The sequence below is a fragment of the Carassius carassius genome, chromosome 2, assembly GCF_963082965.1.
Source record: "Carassius carassius chromosome 2, fCarCar2.1, whole genome shotgun sequence".
Lineage (NCBI taxonomy): Eukaryota > Metazoa > Chordata > Actinopteri > Cypriniformes > Cyprinidae > Carassius > Carassius carassius.
In genome coordinates this window covers 28434097-28447241 of record NC_081756.1, presented here as the reverse complement: position 1 = coordinate 28447241, position 13145 = coordinate 28434097, and the positions used below count along the sequence as shown (strand labels likewise).

Genomic DNA, 13145 nt, shown 5'->3' with positions numbered 1-13145 from the left:
AGAGCGACAAGGTTAAACACTCTCCAGCCTCTGTCACTTCTAAAGGCTTTAAACAGTGGCTGAATGCTGAGCTGAAAAATGATGTGTTCCGGAAAAGCATGTTAAAGCACGCATGCTTTTTTGGTAAAGGCTTGAGAGTTTATGGGATGTAAATATATGTAGTATTGTATGACTATTTGTGGTATATAGACAACCAAGAATATACAGATTTCAGATCACTTTCAGGGCCATCGTGACTTCTTGACATTCAACTGAACGAAGTTTTGAGGACAGAATTGCTTACTCTGCAGTTTTCATAATCATAATAAAAGTTCATAATTTTAAGATAAGTTATCGATCAAGAGTACAGTAGATAGGAAAAGTAATATTCATTTTATCATTGCAATGGAACATTAAATATTTTAAATAGAAAACATTTATAATTAATGCTGAATTAATATACAGAAGCTTCGTTGCAGATTTACTGTTTGGTGCATTTAATCTGCAGTGCAACAGCTATAGGGTTTAAATTTGTAATATTATTGGCAAAGATGGTTCATAAATCACAAGGAAGCCTAATGCATGATGTTGAACAACAGCCAATAGTGGCAGCCAACGTGAATATGAAGAAACAACAACCTGCCATAACAGATTAGTTTACAGTTTCAGTACCATGCAACTTCCCAGACAGCAACAAAGTGTTGGCCAAGATCCGGCTCACATCTGGCACTCATGAAATCCATGCGGGCCAGATGTGGGCCGGATCTGGGCTGAAACTGCTTGCTGTCTGGGTTTGTATGTGGTTTAATTTAAGGTCCATCTCTTCATGTACCCTATTGGTGCTGCAAAAAAAAAAATTGGTTGCATATGGCTTTAGGATGGAAATTCAAATTCACCCAGCTATTTCAACCCAAAGATTGTCACTTATTAGACTGGCTTGAATGGGTACAACCCATCTCATCTACAAACTAAATGGAAGCTATTGTTGATCCATTTGTCACCTTATGAGGGCGCCAGAGAGGTTCAGTAACCCCCTTTTTTTAAATGAATAACTAATACAAATCAACTGTCTGATTAAAAGAAACTAATGAATATTTAGTGGGAATAATATTATTGTGCTGTCACTTATTTATTTATTTTTTACAGTGGTCATGAGACACTTGGGATCTTATGGTGTGCTATATGCAAGGTGAAGTAGGCTTATAATGTAGGCTAGATGAATACGAAAATAAATGAATACAAACATGCTGAATGTCTCAAGACACTCCTTGCTACCTCTTTTCCGTTTATTTGATTTTTGAAGCAAGCAGCAGCGCTCTTGTGGACAAAGAACAGTCTAGAATCAATCAAAATACCTGTAACTTTATCTGACTGCATCTAACCGCATCTAGAAGTAGTTTTTAATGCATAAATAATGACAAATAATGTCAGTCACAAAGACATGGATTATTAAAATAATTTTATTTTGTACATATTTAACATAAAAACTTAATGCAATATAAAATATATACGAAGCCATACCAGCCACCAAATACACCCAAAAGAAAATCCCTGCCATTTCAGCTGGATGTTGTCTAGGAGTAGAGATCTTCCGTAATGCTCCAACAGCCATGCCAGAGATTCCATTAGGAATTACATTAATAATAGGAACTGTTTTTAAAGTATGAACAGTGTAATCGATTAGTCTTTTTAACCTTCTGTCATCTATCATCACCCTACTATTACTGTCAGAGCATTTATAAGGCTTCACTTACAGCACAGGGACATTCACTACAGTGACTGCAGCAGTGTTGATCAAAGATCCTGTAAAGACTTACTTCATGGAGTCACTACAATCAGGTAAACAGAAGTCCTATCTACTTACATTACTGAGGCATTTCAAGGTATTCATGCAGCTTTCATTGTTAATGCAGTGCCATCCTACCACCACCAGGACTATATTCCTGGAAGCACCATGAGCTTTACTATGAAAAGCTTAAATAACACCACACATGCCCTAAATTTCATGATCCTGGATTACTGACCCTTTCCTATAGCAGTGAGAAAGCAGACGACAGCAAGCTTGGACCCTTTGAAAGCACAAATATCTGCAACAAGGATCTGTTTGCACAAGCCTGATAAAGGTGGATGAGAAGGGATCTAAAAATGTAGAGCCTCGGATTCAAAGAGCTCAATGTCAAAGTCAAAGTGTGTTTGAGGTCATCGGCCAAAAGCTTTAAGCAACAGATAGAGAGTGACATGATTGAACAAACCCCACACCCTTATTATTAATGCTTCAACTTCTGAGGTGATCCTAGAACAGTCTTGAAACATAGTAGATCATTACTGGTGGTCTAGGCGGTCCAGGTCACCAGTAAGCAACCAAGCTATTTAAAAGAGGCCCGCACTGTCCTGCCTTTCAGTGGCTGTGGTGGTCGGAAGTTGTTCTCCATGCGCTTTCGGTCCTCTTCTTCCTCTCCGTTAAACAGCAGCATCCGGAACTTTCCCATCTGAGTCCAGAAGCATGAAAAACAGTATGTAAGAACGAACCTGGCAAAGCAACAAGCTGCACTGCAAAAGAAATCAACTTTGGTACCAGGTTTTATGTAATAGGCTTGGTTCTCCATGCTGTGAATCTCCTGAGCTTTTTCTACTTATAGCTCATCAATCATTTTAATAAGCTGTACTAGATCAAAGTCTTGTGGCCTTACGCCAGACACACTAGGCCACTGTCACAACCATGCCGCCAACATGCCAAGCTTCCTTAATTCAATTACTTAGTACAGAGTCTGAGCGACTAGACAAGAGTCAGAGGCCAAATCTATAGCAGTCTTGCTGGTCAGATGGACATAGACTTATGTATCTGAAATGCAAATCTAGTGATATAACACTTCAAAGCAAAGGATTTACCATTCAAAAGAATTTTTAAAACTTAAAATAAAATCTCTAATGCTCACTAAAGATGCATTTATCAAAAATACAGTAAAAAGTGCTTGTTAAAAAAGTTAAATTATATATATATATATATATATATATATAAGTTTTTTTTTTTTTTTTTTTTTTTTTTATATCTTCAGTGTCACATAAAATTTGTGCTGCTTAATATTTTATATAATAATAATTATTTAATTTATTTTTTAAATATCCTCAGTGTCACATGAAATTTGTGCTGCGTAATATTTTTGTGGAAACTGTGATATATATTTTATATGATAATTGGAAAGTTTAAACTATAGCATTTATTTTAAATATACTTTATTTTTATTTTTATTTATTTTTTGCATTATAAATGTCTTTGCTGTCAGTTTAATGCATCTTTGCTGTTTAAAAGTAAATAATTTCTGTAGTGTATGTTGCACAAATCTGGGGCTAAAATCTGACGTCTGTATGTGTTGAATCCACTGTAGGATTTCAGCTGTGTTTAATATTTTCTGAATGATGCAGACTCTGAGTCGAACCCCTCTCATTACAAAAGGAGACACCTTTAAACTAGATACTTAGACTATATATTTCTTACTATTTACTATACACACACAAACATATAATCATTTACTTATGCAAAATAAGTTACAAAAAACTGACATGCAATCATGTCAGCAGATGAGATCATTTCTGACCAGATTCACTGTCTCCCCCAACAAACTGGGAAGCTGTGGATTATCCCTAATTTACATCACTACCAATGATTTACCAATGCTTCCCACATCCATCTCCCTCCATAACCATTCATTTTCATAAACCGACATCTGTCAATAGACCAGACGATGGACATGACAAACACTAGCGATACAGTTTATAAATAAGGTCAATAAAGCTAAAGAAACCCTTAAGCACAAAAGCAACCCACCTGCTTATCTGACACATAAATAGGTTCTTTCAGCACAATCCATGTGACGCTCTCATACAGTGGAGGAGTTGTGAGAGAGCCTGGGTATGTCCAGTACTCCAGACTGTTCGGCAGGAGGCTCTTTGGGTTAAAGCCCTTAAAATCAGCAACACTTCCCTACAAGAGACAAAAAAATTAAATAAAAACTGGCATAGAATTAGTGGACTATAATGCAGAGCTTTGGGAAATAAAGATGCTCTGAACTGGGCTGTATCCACAATATACTGAAGAAGACACATGCCACAATATTTTAAGTAGTGGTTGACTAATATGTTTTTTTTTTTTTTTTTTTTTTTTTTTTTTTCATGGGCCAATTCTCAATATATTACATTTAGCTTTCTACACTATTGGATATTTGGTTAGGGTCTTTGCGTAAATTCAACTAAAATGTCAAACAAGTAAGAACAATCGAATGAAATGAATACAATTAAATAATTTTATTAATTTAGGAATTCATAAATAAGGTTTAAAAAATGCTGAATAACCAGATAATTCAGGAAAGTCAAATTTTCGAAATAAAAAACCACTAATAGTGTCATAGACACTGAGAGGTGCTCATTTGAATAGAACCTGATTAACATATTTCAAGACAAATATTTCCAAATTAAATCACATGCAAAGAGGCATCTCTGTGTTTCCAAATTCATTCAGATGCAAAGGGGGGGGGGGGGTACCAAGGTTCCATATATGTTTGACAAGCTACCTAAAGACCTCTACTGATTTTACATATTCATTCATGCATTCTCTCAAAAATAGCACAAAGAAATTTGTATTCTCCCAATTTTTTTATAAATTAAACTACATAAATACACATACCTTGAATTTAACCATATACAATGAATCTGTTATCTGATGAAGATCACTGTGCTCATCACCTATCTGAAACAACAACAAAAAAAACATTACTAGAATAGGTACAATATGCATTTTACTGTATATATATTCCTCTATTTGATTTTTGTCATATTAAAATGTGTTATTTTATGAATCTGTTTATTAAACAAACAAAAAAAAGTCTTATCCCAAATTGAATAATGTGACTGATTCAAATACAAAACCACTTCCTCTTGAACTAATGCTGCATTATTTTGTTCTTAATAGGAATACTTTGCCAAAAAATAAATAAATGCTGAAAATGTACACATAATCAGGCCATCCAAGATGAGTTTATTTGTTCATCAGAACAGATACAATATGTTTCTTCTTTAAATACTTTTTTTTTTTTTTTTTGCTTCACAAAACATTAATTGATGGACTGGAGTCATCAAGATTACTTGTGGATTGTTGTGATGTTTTTATCAGCTGTTTGGACTCTCATTCTGATGGCACCCATTCATTTCAGAGGATCCATTGGCAAGCAAATGATGTAATGCTATATTTCTGTAAATCTGTTCTGATGAAGAAACAATGCACATCTTGGATGGCCTTAAGATGAGTAAATGTTCAGAAAATTTTCATTTTTGGGTTTGGTCCCTTTAAATGAGTGTTAATGCCCACTAAGACTAACTTCCAGAAAGATGCCAAGGACAGCCAGGCCATCAGGTGCTGCTGCTGCCTCACCAAAGGACTTGTACTTTATGGCATTCCAATGTACCAGATGAAGCTGGAGAGAGATGGGAGACAGAGTTCAGGCCAAAAGACTGTGATAACGAAGACTGTTAACAAATATAATAAACCGTATATAAGCTACACAGAGCAGACCGAGAGTAGATGTTCTGCCCGCTCACCTCAGAAGCGTAGGTTTTCCCACCAACTGTGTGTTCAGAGCCACTGCACCCCTTGCATCCCCAGTGGAAATGAAACTGTTTAAGCCTGTACATGTTTTCCAGAGGACCTCCCCGGATCACTGCCAAAAGGAAAGAGCAGTTTAACCACATCAACTCTGGGGACCCACCGGTGGGTCCAATATTGCATATGCCTAATTCTCAAAAAATCAAAATAACAGCTGAAGTGGTTAATGGGCCATTCACATAGAATGTGTTTTTAGCATTAAAAAAGGCAGGAATTAAAAACAAGTGCAATGTGTAGAGACAAGTTTATTTTAACTGTAGTGCCATGTTTTAGAATGCCGTGTCAAAAGATGTGAGACACGAGCACAGCAGTCAATCACATCGGTCTAGCACGTTTACATAGAAAAAAGCTATGGAAAAGCATGTGCAAAGAAATGCAAAAAACATGTTCTGTGTAAATGCCCTCGACTTGCATGTAAAGTGAACGTAATTTTGTTTAAATAATCACTTGAAGTGCAATGAAGAATGAAGAAAAATAGTATCTGAAATAGGTGCTTGGTGTATTGCATACCAAATATGTCTAACCTCTGTAGTTCAGTTCAATGAGTTGAAGTAGAACATAATATATATATACATCTTACACTACTGGAACCATGAGTCTGTTTCCAGAAATCTCTATCTCACTGACTTAAAGGGTTAGTTCACGCAGATAGCAAATTTATGTAATTAATAACTTACCCTGATGTTGTTTCAAACCCGTAAAACCTCCGTTTATCTTCGGAACACAGTTTAAGATATTTTAGATTTAGTCTGAGAGCTCTCAGTCCCTCCATTGAAGCTGTGTGAACGGTCTACTGTCCATGTCCAGAAAGGTAAGAAAAACATCACCAAAGTAGTCCATGTGACATCAGAGGGTCAGTTAGAATTTTTTGAAGCATCGAAAATATTTTTATGTCCAAAAATAGCAAAAACGACGACTTTATTCAGCATTGTCTTCTCTTCCGTGTCTGTTGTGAGAGAGTTCAAAACAAAGAAGCTGGATATCCGGTTCGCGAACGAATCATTCAGTTCACCAAATCGAACTGAATCATTTTAAACGGTTCGCATCTCCAATACGCATTAATCCACAAATGACTTAAGCTGTTAACTTTTTTTTAATGTGGCTGACACTCCCTCTGAGTTCAAACAAACTAATATCCTGGAGTAATGCATGCACTCAAACAGTACACTGACTGAACTGCTGTGAAGAGAGAACTGAAGATGAACACCGAGTCGAGCCAGATAATGACTCATTTACGAGTGAAGAACCGGTTGCTTCGGTCTTTGGATCACCAGTAGTTCTTTCGGACAGTTCGATTAAATAAAACGGTTGAAGAAAACGGTTCACTGGTTCTTTTGCGCTCAACGTAACGACGTAATCGTCATTGGCGATGATTGCCCTTGATTCAAGCCTTCGGTTTACCCGTGCTCATAACACTAGCACAGAATCAGTTCAGAATCAATCACCAAAAGAATCAGTTTGGTTCAGACGCTCTGTGTGTCGGTCTGCTTCACGCTGAATCACACATGCGCAGTATCATCAGCTCCTCGGTTCACGAATCGGACGCGTCTGACAGGAACGGTTCTTGACTCGTGAATGAGTCAATGTTTTGTTCGTTATCTGGCTCGGCTCGGTGTTCATCTTCAGTTCTCTCTTCACAGCAGTTCAGTCAGTGTACTGTTTGAGTAAATGAAATACTCCGGGATATTGGTTTGTTTTAACTCAGAGGGAGTGTCAGCCACATTAAAAAAGTTAACAGCTTAAGTCATTTGTGGATTAATGCGTATTGGAGACGCGAACCGTTTAAAACGATTCAGTTCGATTTGGTGAACTGAATGATTCGTTCGCGAACCGGATATCCAGCTTCCTTGTTTTGAGCTCTCTCTCACAACAGACACGGAAGAGAAGACAATGTTGAATAAAGTCGTAGTTTTTGCTATTTTTGGACCAAAATGTATTTTCGATGCTTCAAAAAATTCTAACTGACCCTCTGATGTCACATGGACTACTTTGGTGATGTTTTTCTTACCTTTCTGGACATGGACAGTATACCGTACACACAGCTTCAATGGAGGGACTGAGAGCTCTCAGACTAAATCTAAAATATCTTAAACTGTGTTCCAAAGATAAAGGTTTACGGATAAACCCGGGTAAAGATAGGTTTTACGGGTTTGAAACAACATCAGGGTAAGTTATTAATTACATAAATTTGCTATCTGGGTGAACTAACCCTTTAAGCATCAATGTCTGCTACCCAAACATTTACAGTGAACCTGTTACACAAAAATCACTTGTTTGTTGTTTTTTGAACATAATAATGTGTCCACAGTACTGTGGTAGTAATCCATCCACTCTGTTTGTTATTTTTACTCATAAATCAGAAACAGGAAAGTCTCTTGAAATTAGCAATTCAAGAATGTACTCCAAAGTGACGTCACATTTAAAGAGGCCCCTCTCACAACTGGCAACAGATCTGAGATTATTAGCTTAGTTCCTGCCCTGAGTGAGCTGTACACGGTCCACCATGTTTATCTCCTCACCAAAGCATTAAACAGCAGTATTCAAGTGAGAAATGTATTCTTATTGAAGCAACTAAAGTTATTCAGTCAAGAGCAGTGAGTGATTTTCTATGTTTCTTTTGGTTTATCATAACATATTAACAGCATAGACAGCAGTAGGTACTGATGTCACTTTAACACACACATCCAATATACAGTACACGTTTTCTTTCCCATTCATTTATTTTCACAGACATAACCGACTGTGCTTATGCGAACTTTGTTTTTTTGACATAACCTTGTGTGTATTTGAGAGTGTAAGCAGAATAAGATGTAAAAGTGTACTTAGTTTAGCGACATGCCATCTCTGAGCCAGCTTTATGTGTGCGTGCTTCTGCTGTGTGTGCTCAGAAAACCATATATCAGAAGATTAATTTGATATGGTTTTAAAATGCATGCAAATAAAAAGCTTTCATGATGACGAAGAACTGCAATGTCAAATGAGATTGACCACGATTGATCTTTGATAATCAAAACCAAACAGATGTTTTGTTTGTTGTTGCCTATGCTAGGCACGCGCTGTAAAGGCACAGCGCCGTTCTGGAAAGGGGGCGGGGAAAAGCAGTTCATTTGCATTAGCTCATTAAAGATACATGCAAGAAAACAGCATGTTTTTCCTTCCACTCAAAAATGGCATTTACAGCTTGGAATAATAAATTAACTATGGGTATTCTGAGCTGAAACTTCACAGATTCTGCAGACACCTGATACTTATATTATTAAACATATCTTGTAAAACGTGGCATAATAGATCCCCTTTAAGAGGTCTCAGAAATCACAAATTCTCTTCCCTTTTAATAACTGCAGAATGAGTTATTATTTTTATGTGAGTAATTTAATACAGCAGTCATTATATTCCAGAGCTCAAGTGGTAAGGTGAGACGGGAACTGAAATGACAGGGTCATCTGTGCAGATAAAGCTACATTTTTCAGTTCTTTCTTTTTTTTCTGCTGTGGATCAGCTTCAGTTTTCATTTTCATTTTAGCAGTAATTTTAAGTTTTTAGTCATTTTAGTTTTCGGAAGTTTTTTTTTTATCTAATTATTCAAATTATGATATTTTTTATCTAATATTTATATTTATCTAACTTCAGTTTGAATTAACTAAAACAATTTTATACATACAATCTCACAGTGGTGGCGCACAACATGAAAGCTGAGAGTAAGAAGCAGAAGCTTGTGTGTAAAAACTTGAATATAAGAAGGATAAAAAAAAAAACACTAAAACTTGCCAGCCCAAAGAATTCCTCTCCAAACATCAGGAGACCAATCAACGCACCATGACAGTGACATTTTAAAGCAGTAATAATGTTTTCACTGATACCAACCTGATCTCTCATCTGAGTCAATGAACTCCACCACAACAGAATGGCCATTGTTTGATATGCTGACAGAGGTACAGTTGTTGTAAGACAGAGAGATAGGAGACAGTCTGGCATCAAATACAGCTTCTGCAGGGACTATATCAATAGGCGATTGGCGGTTACCCTCTGCAATGGGATAGTCTTTGTACCATTCTGATGGACCTAGAAAAACAATATCAAGCAACTAGACATTAATGAATGTGAATTGTTTTCCAAGTTAATTTTAAGGATACAGACATGTAACTTACTGTATAGTTACTTACTGCATCTGATGTAGTTATCTACATCATTACATTACATATTGCTGTGTGTGTGCGTGTGTGTGTCTGTGTGTAGGGACTAGGGGTTAAAAGTAGGCTATTTTTAATTTGTTAAATTTTAGACATTGTCAGATAAATTATCTATTTAGGTGTTCATAAGTTGCATTGTACCATTTTAAGCTGAATTAAAATATTTCATAACATATGCTGAGAATATAATTATGCCTTTAGGAAGGTAACACATGGCTGACAGATTTACAGCCTAATTTAACATTAACTTATGTGAAGCTTTGTGATCAAAAAGCATGCTCACCCCTTGAAATGATGATGCCATTATTAACTTTAAAAGGAGGTAAATGTATAGTAATAGTATGGGACATAACTTTATGGATTATCAATAATGTTTTTAGTCAACTTAAAGCTAAACATAAATAGAGAAAGATTATAAAGAAAATGCTAACTTTTATTTCCATATAGTTTAACCAGGCGTCTTCATGGTGAAAAAATAAATAAAATTAGATAAAATAACAGTATACTCCAGTCTTAGAAAATCTTTTTTTTTTTTTATGTATTTGAGTTAACATTTTGTAGTACAAGTGTGACCCAACAACATTTCTATGTCTTCCAATGTTTGTCTCAGTGAATTGTAGCGGGATGCAAGTCTTGAAAACACATATGCCTACAGCCTGTTTACGGTGTTTAAGCAGCAGCTATCCCCAAGATAACTGGGCTAATCTTGTATACACAATGGACCAAATATACACTAAATCTAAAGACAGATGACTGGACATATTAATGAACGACAGAGAAGAAGCACAAAAACTGACCCATTGAAGGCCGGCCATACATCTACTTGTTTTAGTGTTACGGTTAGTTAACATGGTTTCTGTTTTGCAAAATTGTCCATTAATAATATTAACTGTAGTTATAATTACGCTTGTTACTAATTTGGACGCAACACTCATCAAACGGATCTTAATATATTCAAATCAGGTTTCTTCATTTGGTGTGAAGTGGTGAATGGCGTTATATCTGAATGAGATTTTCCTGTTCTGGCAACCCTGTTCACACCAAAAAACAGAAAACTATGAAAAGTGGCCACAACAACAGACAACAGTGAATGTATGTTTATTCTAAGTGCGCTGCAGTGAATATAACCACAATACACTCTATAAAGTCTAAGTAAACTGGATGTTGCAAACAATTTTATGGTGAAATTAAATATTTATAGAGAAAAAATATATATAGGGTAGGGCTTGAATTTGCACACATTTGTCACCATCTCTAGCTCCCAACACACTGACGATTGCAATAGCCAATGCAGCAGTCTCAGTCCAGAAGTCAGGGTGGAGCTTATAGCATCATTATGGTAAGGTTTAGTAGCTACTTGTATAGTGGTGCTTATAGTTGAGGTGAAGTTAGGGCAGCTGGGGCGGGTTATCCTATCTACAGCTCCACCTTAACTTCTGGTCTCATCCTGCTGGCCTGGCTCTGCTGTCCAAAAACCATATGGTGCCTTAGTCATCTGAGAAACTGATATCATTAGAGGAATGCCATTCCTAAGAGGAAATCTTTTTTTTTTTCAGATTTTTGATTACTAAAAAATATGAAGACAATCAAATCTTTTGGTGGATTACCTCGAAAGGATTAATTATTCACCACAACACTAATGTGTAACAATTCGTTGTTGTTGTTGTTTTGCTTTCATGCTAAATCAGATCGATTTAAAATAAAAGTGTCTGTTAAAATGCATCAGTGTAAATGGATTTATAAAAGTGATTCTAACGATGTATTTCATTGATGTCACTGTCGTTCTAGAAGTAAGAAATGTTTTGTCTTAAACCCTTTTCCTACTGGTAATTGTTTCTCACGTAGACGTCTGTAAAAATGCATTTGCATGTAGGCTAATTAAAATGCATTCAGATGAGATTTATTCACGGTGGAGGAGCGAGTTATGCGCTTCTCACAATATACAAGATTTATATAGGCTACATATTTTTTTATTAATAATAATTTATTAAATTATTATACATATAGCTACATATTATATGCAAATATATATTTGTTTATACCGTTCTATAGAGTAAATAATGCACACATCTGTACATTAAGCTATAGTACTGTTCCAGGTTCATATTATTTATTAAGTCGTACTATTTATTTTTTATCTTTATTATTATTTTTATCTTTAAAAAATGCCCCGTGTGTTTGCGCACACCTGGCGAATAAAGCTGAATCTGATTATTAAAAACAGGCTAATAATTTAGTAATTTGTCTGTGGTTCAAATGGTGTTCTGTCATGGATTTTATCTCTAAATGATGGACATATTAGCAGAAAGGTAAGCATAAGTATAAGGTAGCCTAAACATTTTATCTAACTGGTCGGCTAAAATGGAAAGTCGTGCAAACCCTAATTTATATGAATCCATATAGGCCTGATACATATTTTAAACGGAAATTGCAAAAATATATTTGAATTTCTTTATAACAGCTTCTACTCTGTAGTGGTGCGGTGAAGTATAGGCTTTTATTCTTGAAAACAGTTACCAGTATTTCAGGAATAAAAGTAGCCTAAATTAAATGACCACGCAATTAACTTACCGTTGTCCTCCCCATATCCCCAGTGGTTGCCAGTCATTGCTCCCTCTTCTCTGGACAGAAGATTAGATGCTGGAAAGAGCGCAGAAGTGTGCTGTCTGTGAGTGTGTTGAGCAGTGTGTGTAAATCGAGTGAATGTCAGCGCTAACAGGTGAATGAAGAGCGCTGTGATTGATTGACAGATGAGCTGATCCGGTCAGGCCCCGCCTCCTCTAAAGCCGATTGCACTGTCCGCGACAGGACTTGTCTTGACTTGTTAAACATTACAATACAACTACTTTTTTTAGTAGCTTTTAACTGAACTGTCGACAAATTAATCATTTCATCTGAGATTTGAATAGAAAAACATCAAGGGCGAATTAAGTGAGCATCACTGTGCCCTACGAGCACTTGACATGAGCACTCGGAGGGGAGCACATAATTATGTGGTTGTGGACATTTAGCACTGACATTTCATTTTGTGTCTGAATGTTTTGGTAACATTCAGAATACAGAATAGTAGCTAATAAAACTTTTGCTTCAAATAGCCCAGTCTTTTTTTATTTTTATTTTTTATTAATTTACAGTTTTTTGTTTTGTTTTTTGTTTTCGATTGCTAAAGGACAGTGAGCACAACTGGAGCTACATGTGCAAAACTCTAACTACAGTTTGCACTACCAACAGTCACCTGAGCTAAACAGTTCACATCACCTGCAAAACTCATTCCATGCAACACAACTCTTAACACACAGCTCAAAACAGACTCAGTGAAG

General features: G+C 36.1%; 1 protein-coding gene across 1 annotated transcript; it reads right to left on the bottom strand.

The window, feature by feature from the left end:
• Positions 1-1976: 1976 nt before the first annotated feature.
• On the bottom strand, positions 1977-12498 carry ca7 (carbonic anhydrase VII). The gene is made up of 7 exons (XM_059514146.1): positions 12397-12498; positions 9500-9697; positions 5572-5690; positions 5352-5447; positions 4661-4723; positions 3806-3961; positions 1977-2468 (listed from the first exon to the last, which is right to left on the bottom strand). The coding sequence occupies exons 1-7, from the start codon at positions 12431-12433 to the stop codon at positions 2346-2348; spliced, it is 792 nt and encodes a 263-aa protein (XP_059370129.1). The 5' UTR covers positions 12434-12498; the 3' UTR covers positions 1977-2345.
• Positions 12499-13145: the final 647 nt, after the last annotated feature.

Excerpts from the sequence above, each read along its gene's own strand:
- ca7 (XM_059514146.1), bottom strand. The coding sequence starts at position 12,433 with ATGACTGGCAACCACTGGGGATATGGGGAGGACAACG. Across the intron at positions 5,448-5,571 it reads GGAAAACCTACGCTTCTGAG|CTTCATCTGGTACATTGGAA; the intron begins GTGAGCGGGCAG and ends ATCTCTCTCCAG. Across the intron at positions 3,962-4,660 it reads TGTATATGGTTAAATTCAAG|GGAAGTGTTGCTGATTTTAA; the intron begins GTATGTGTATTT and ends TGTCTCTTGTAG.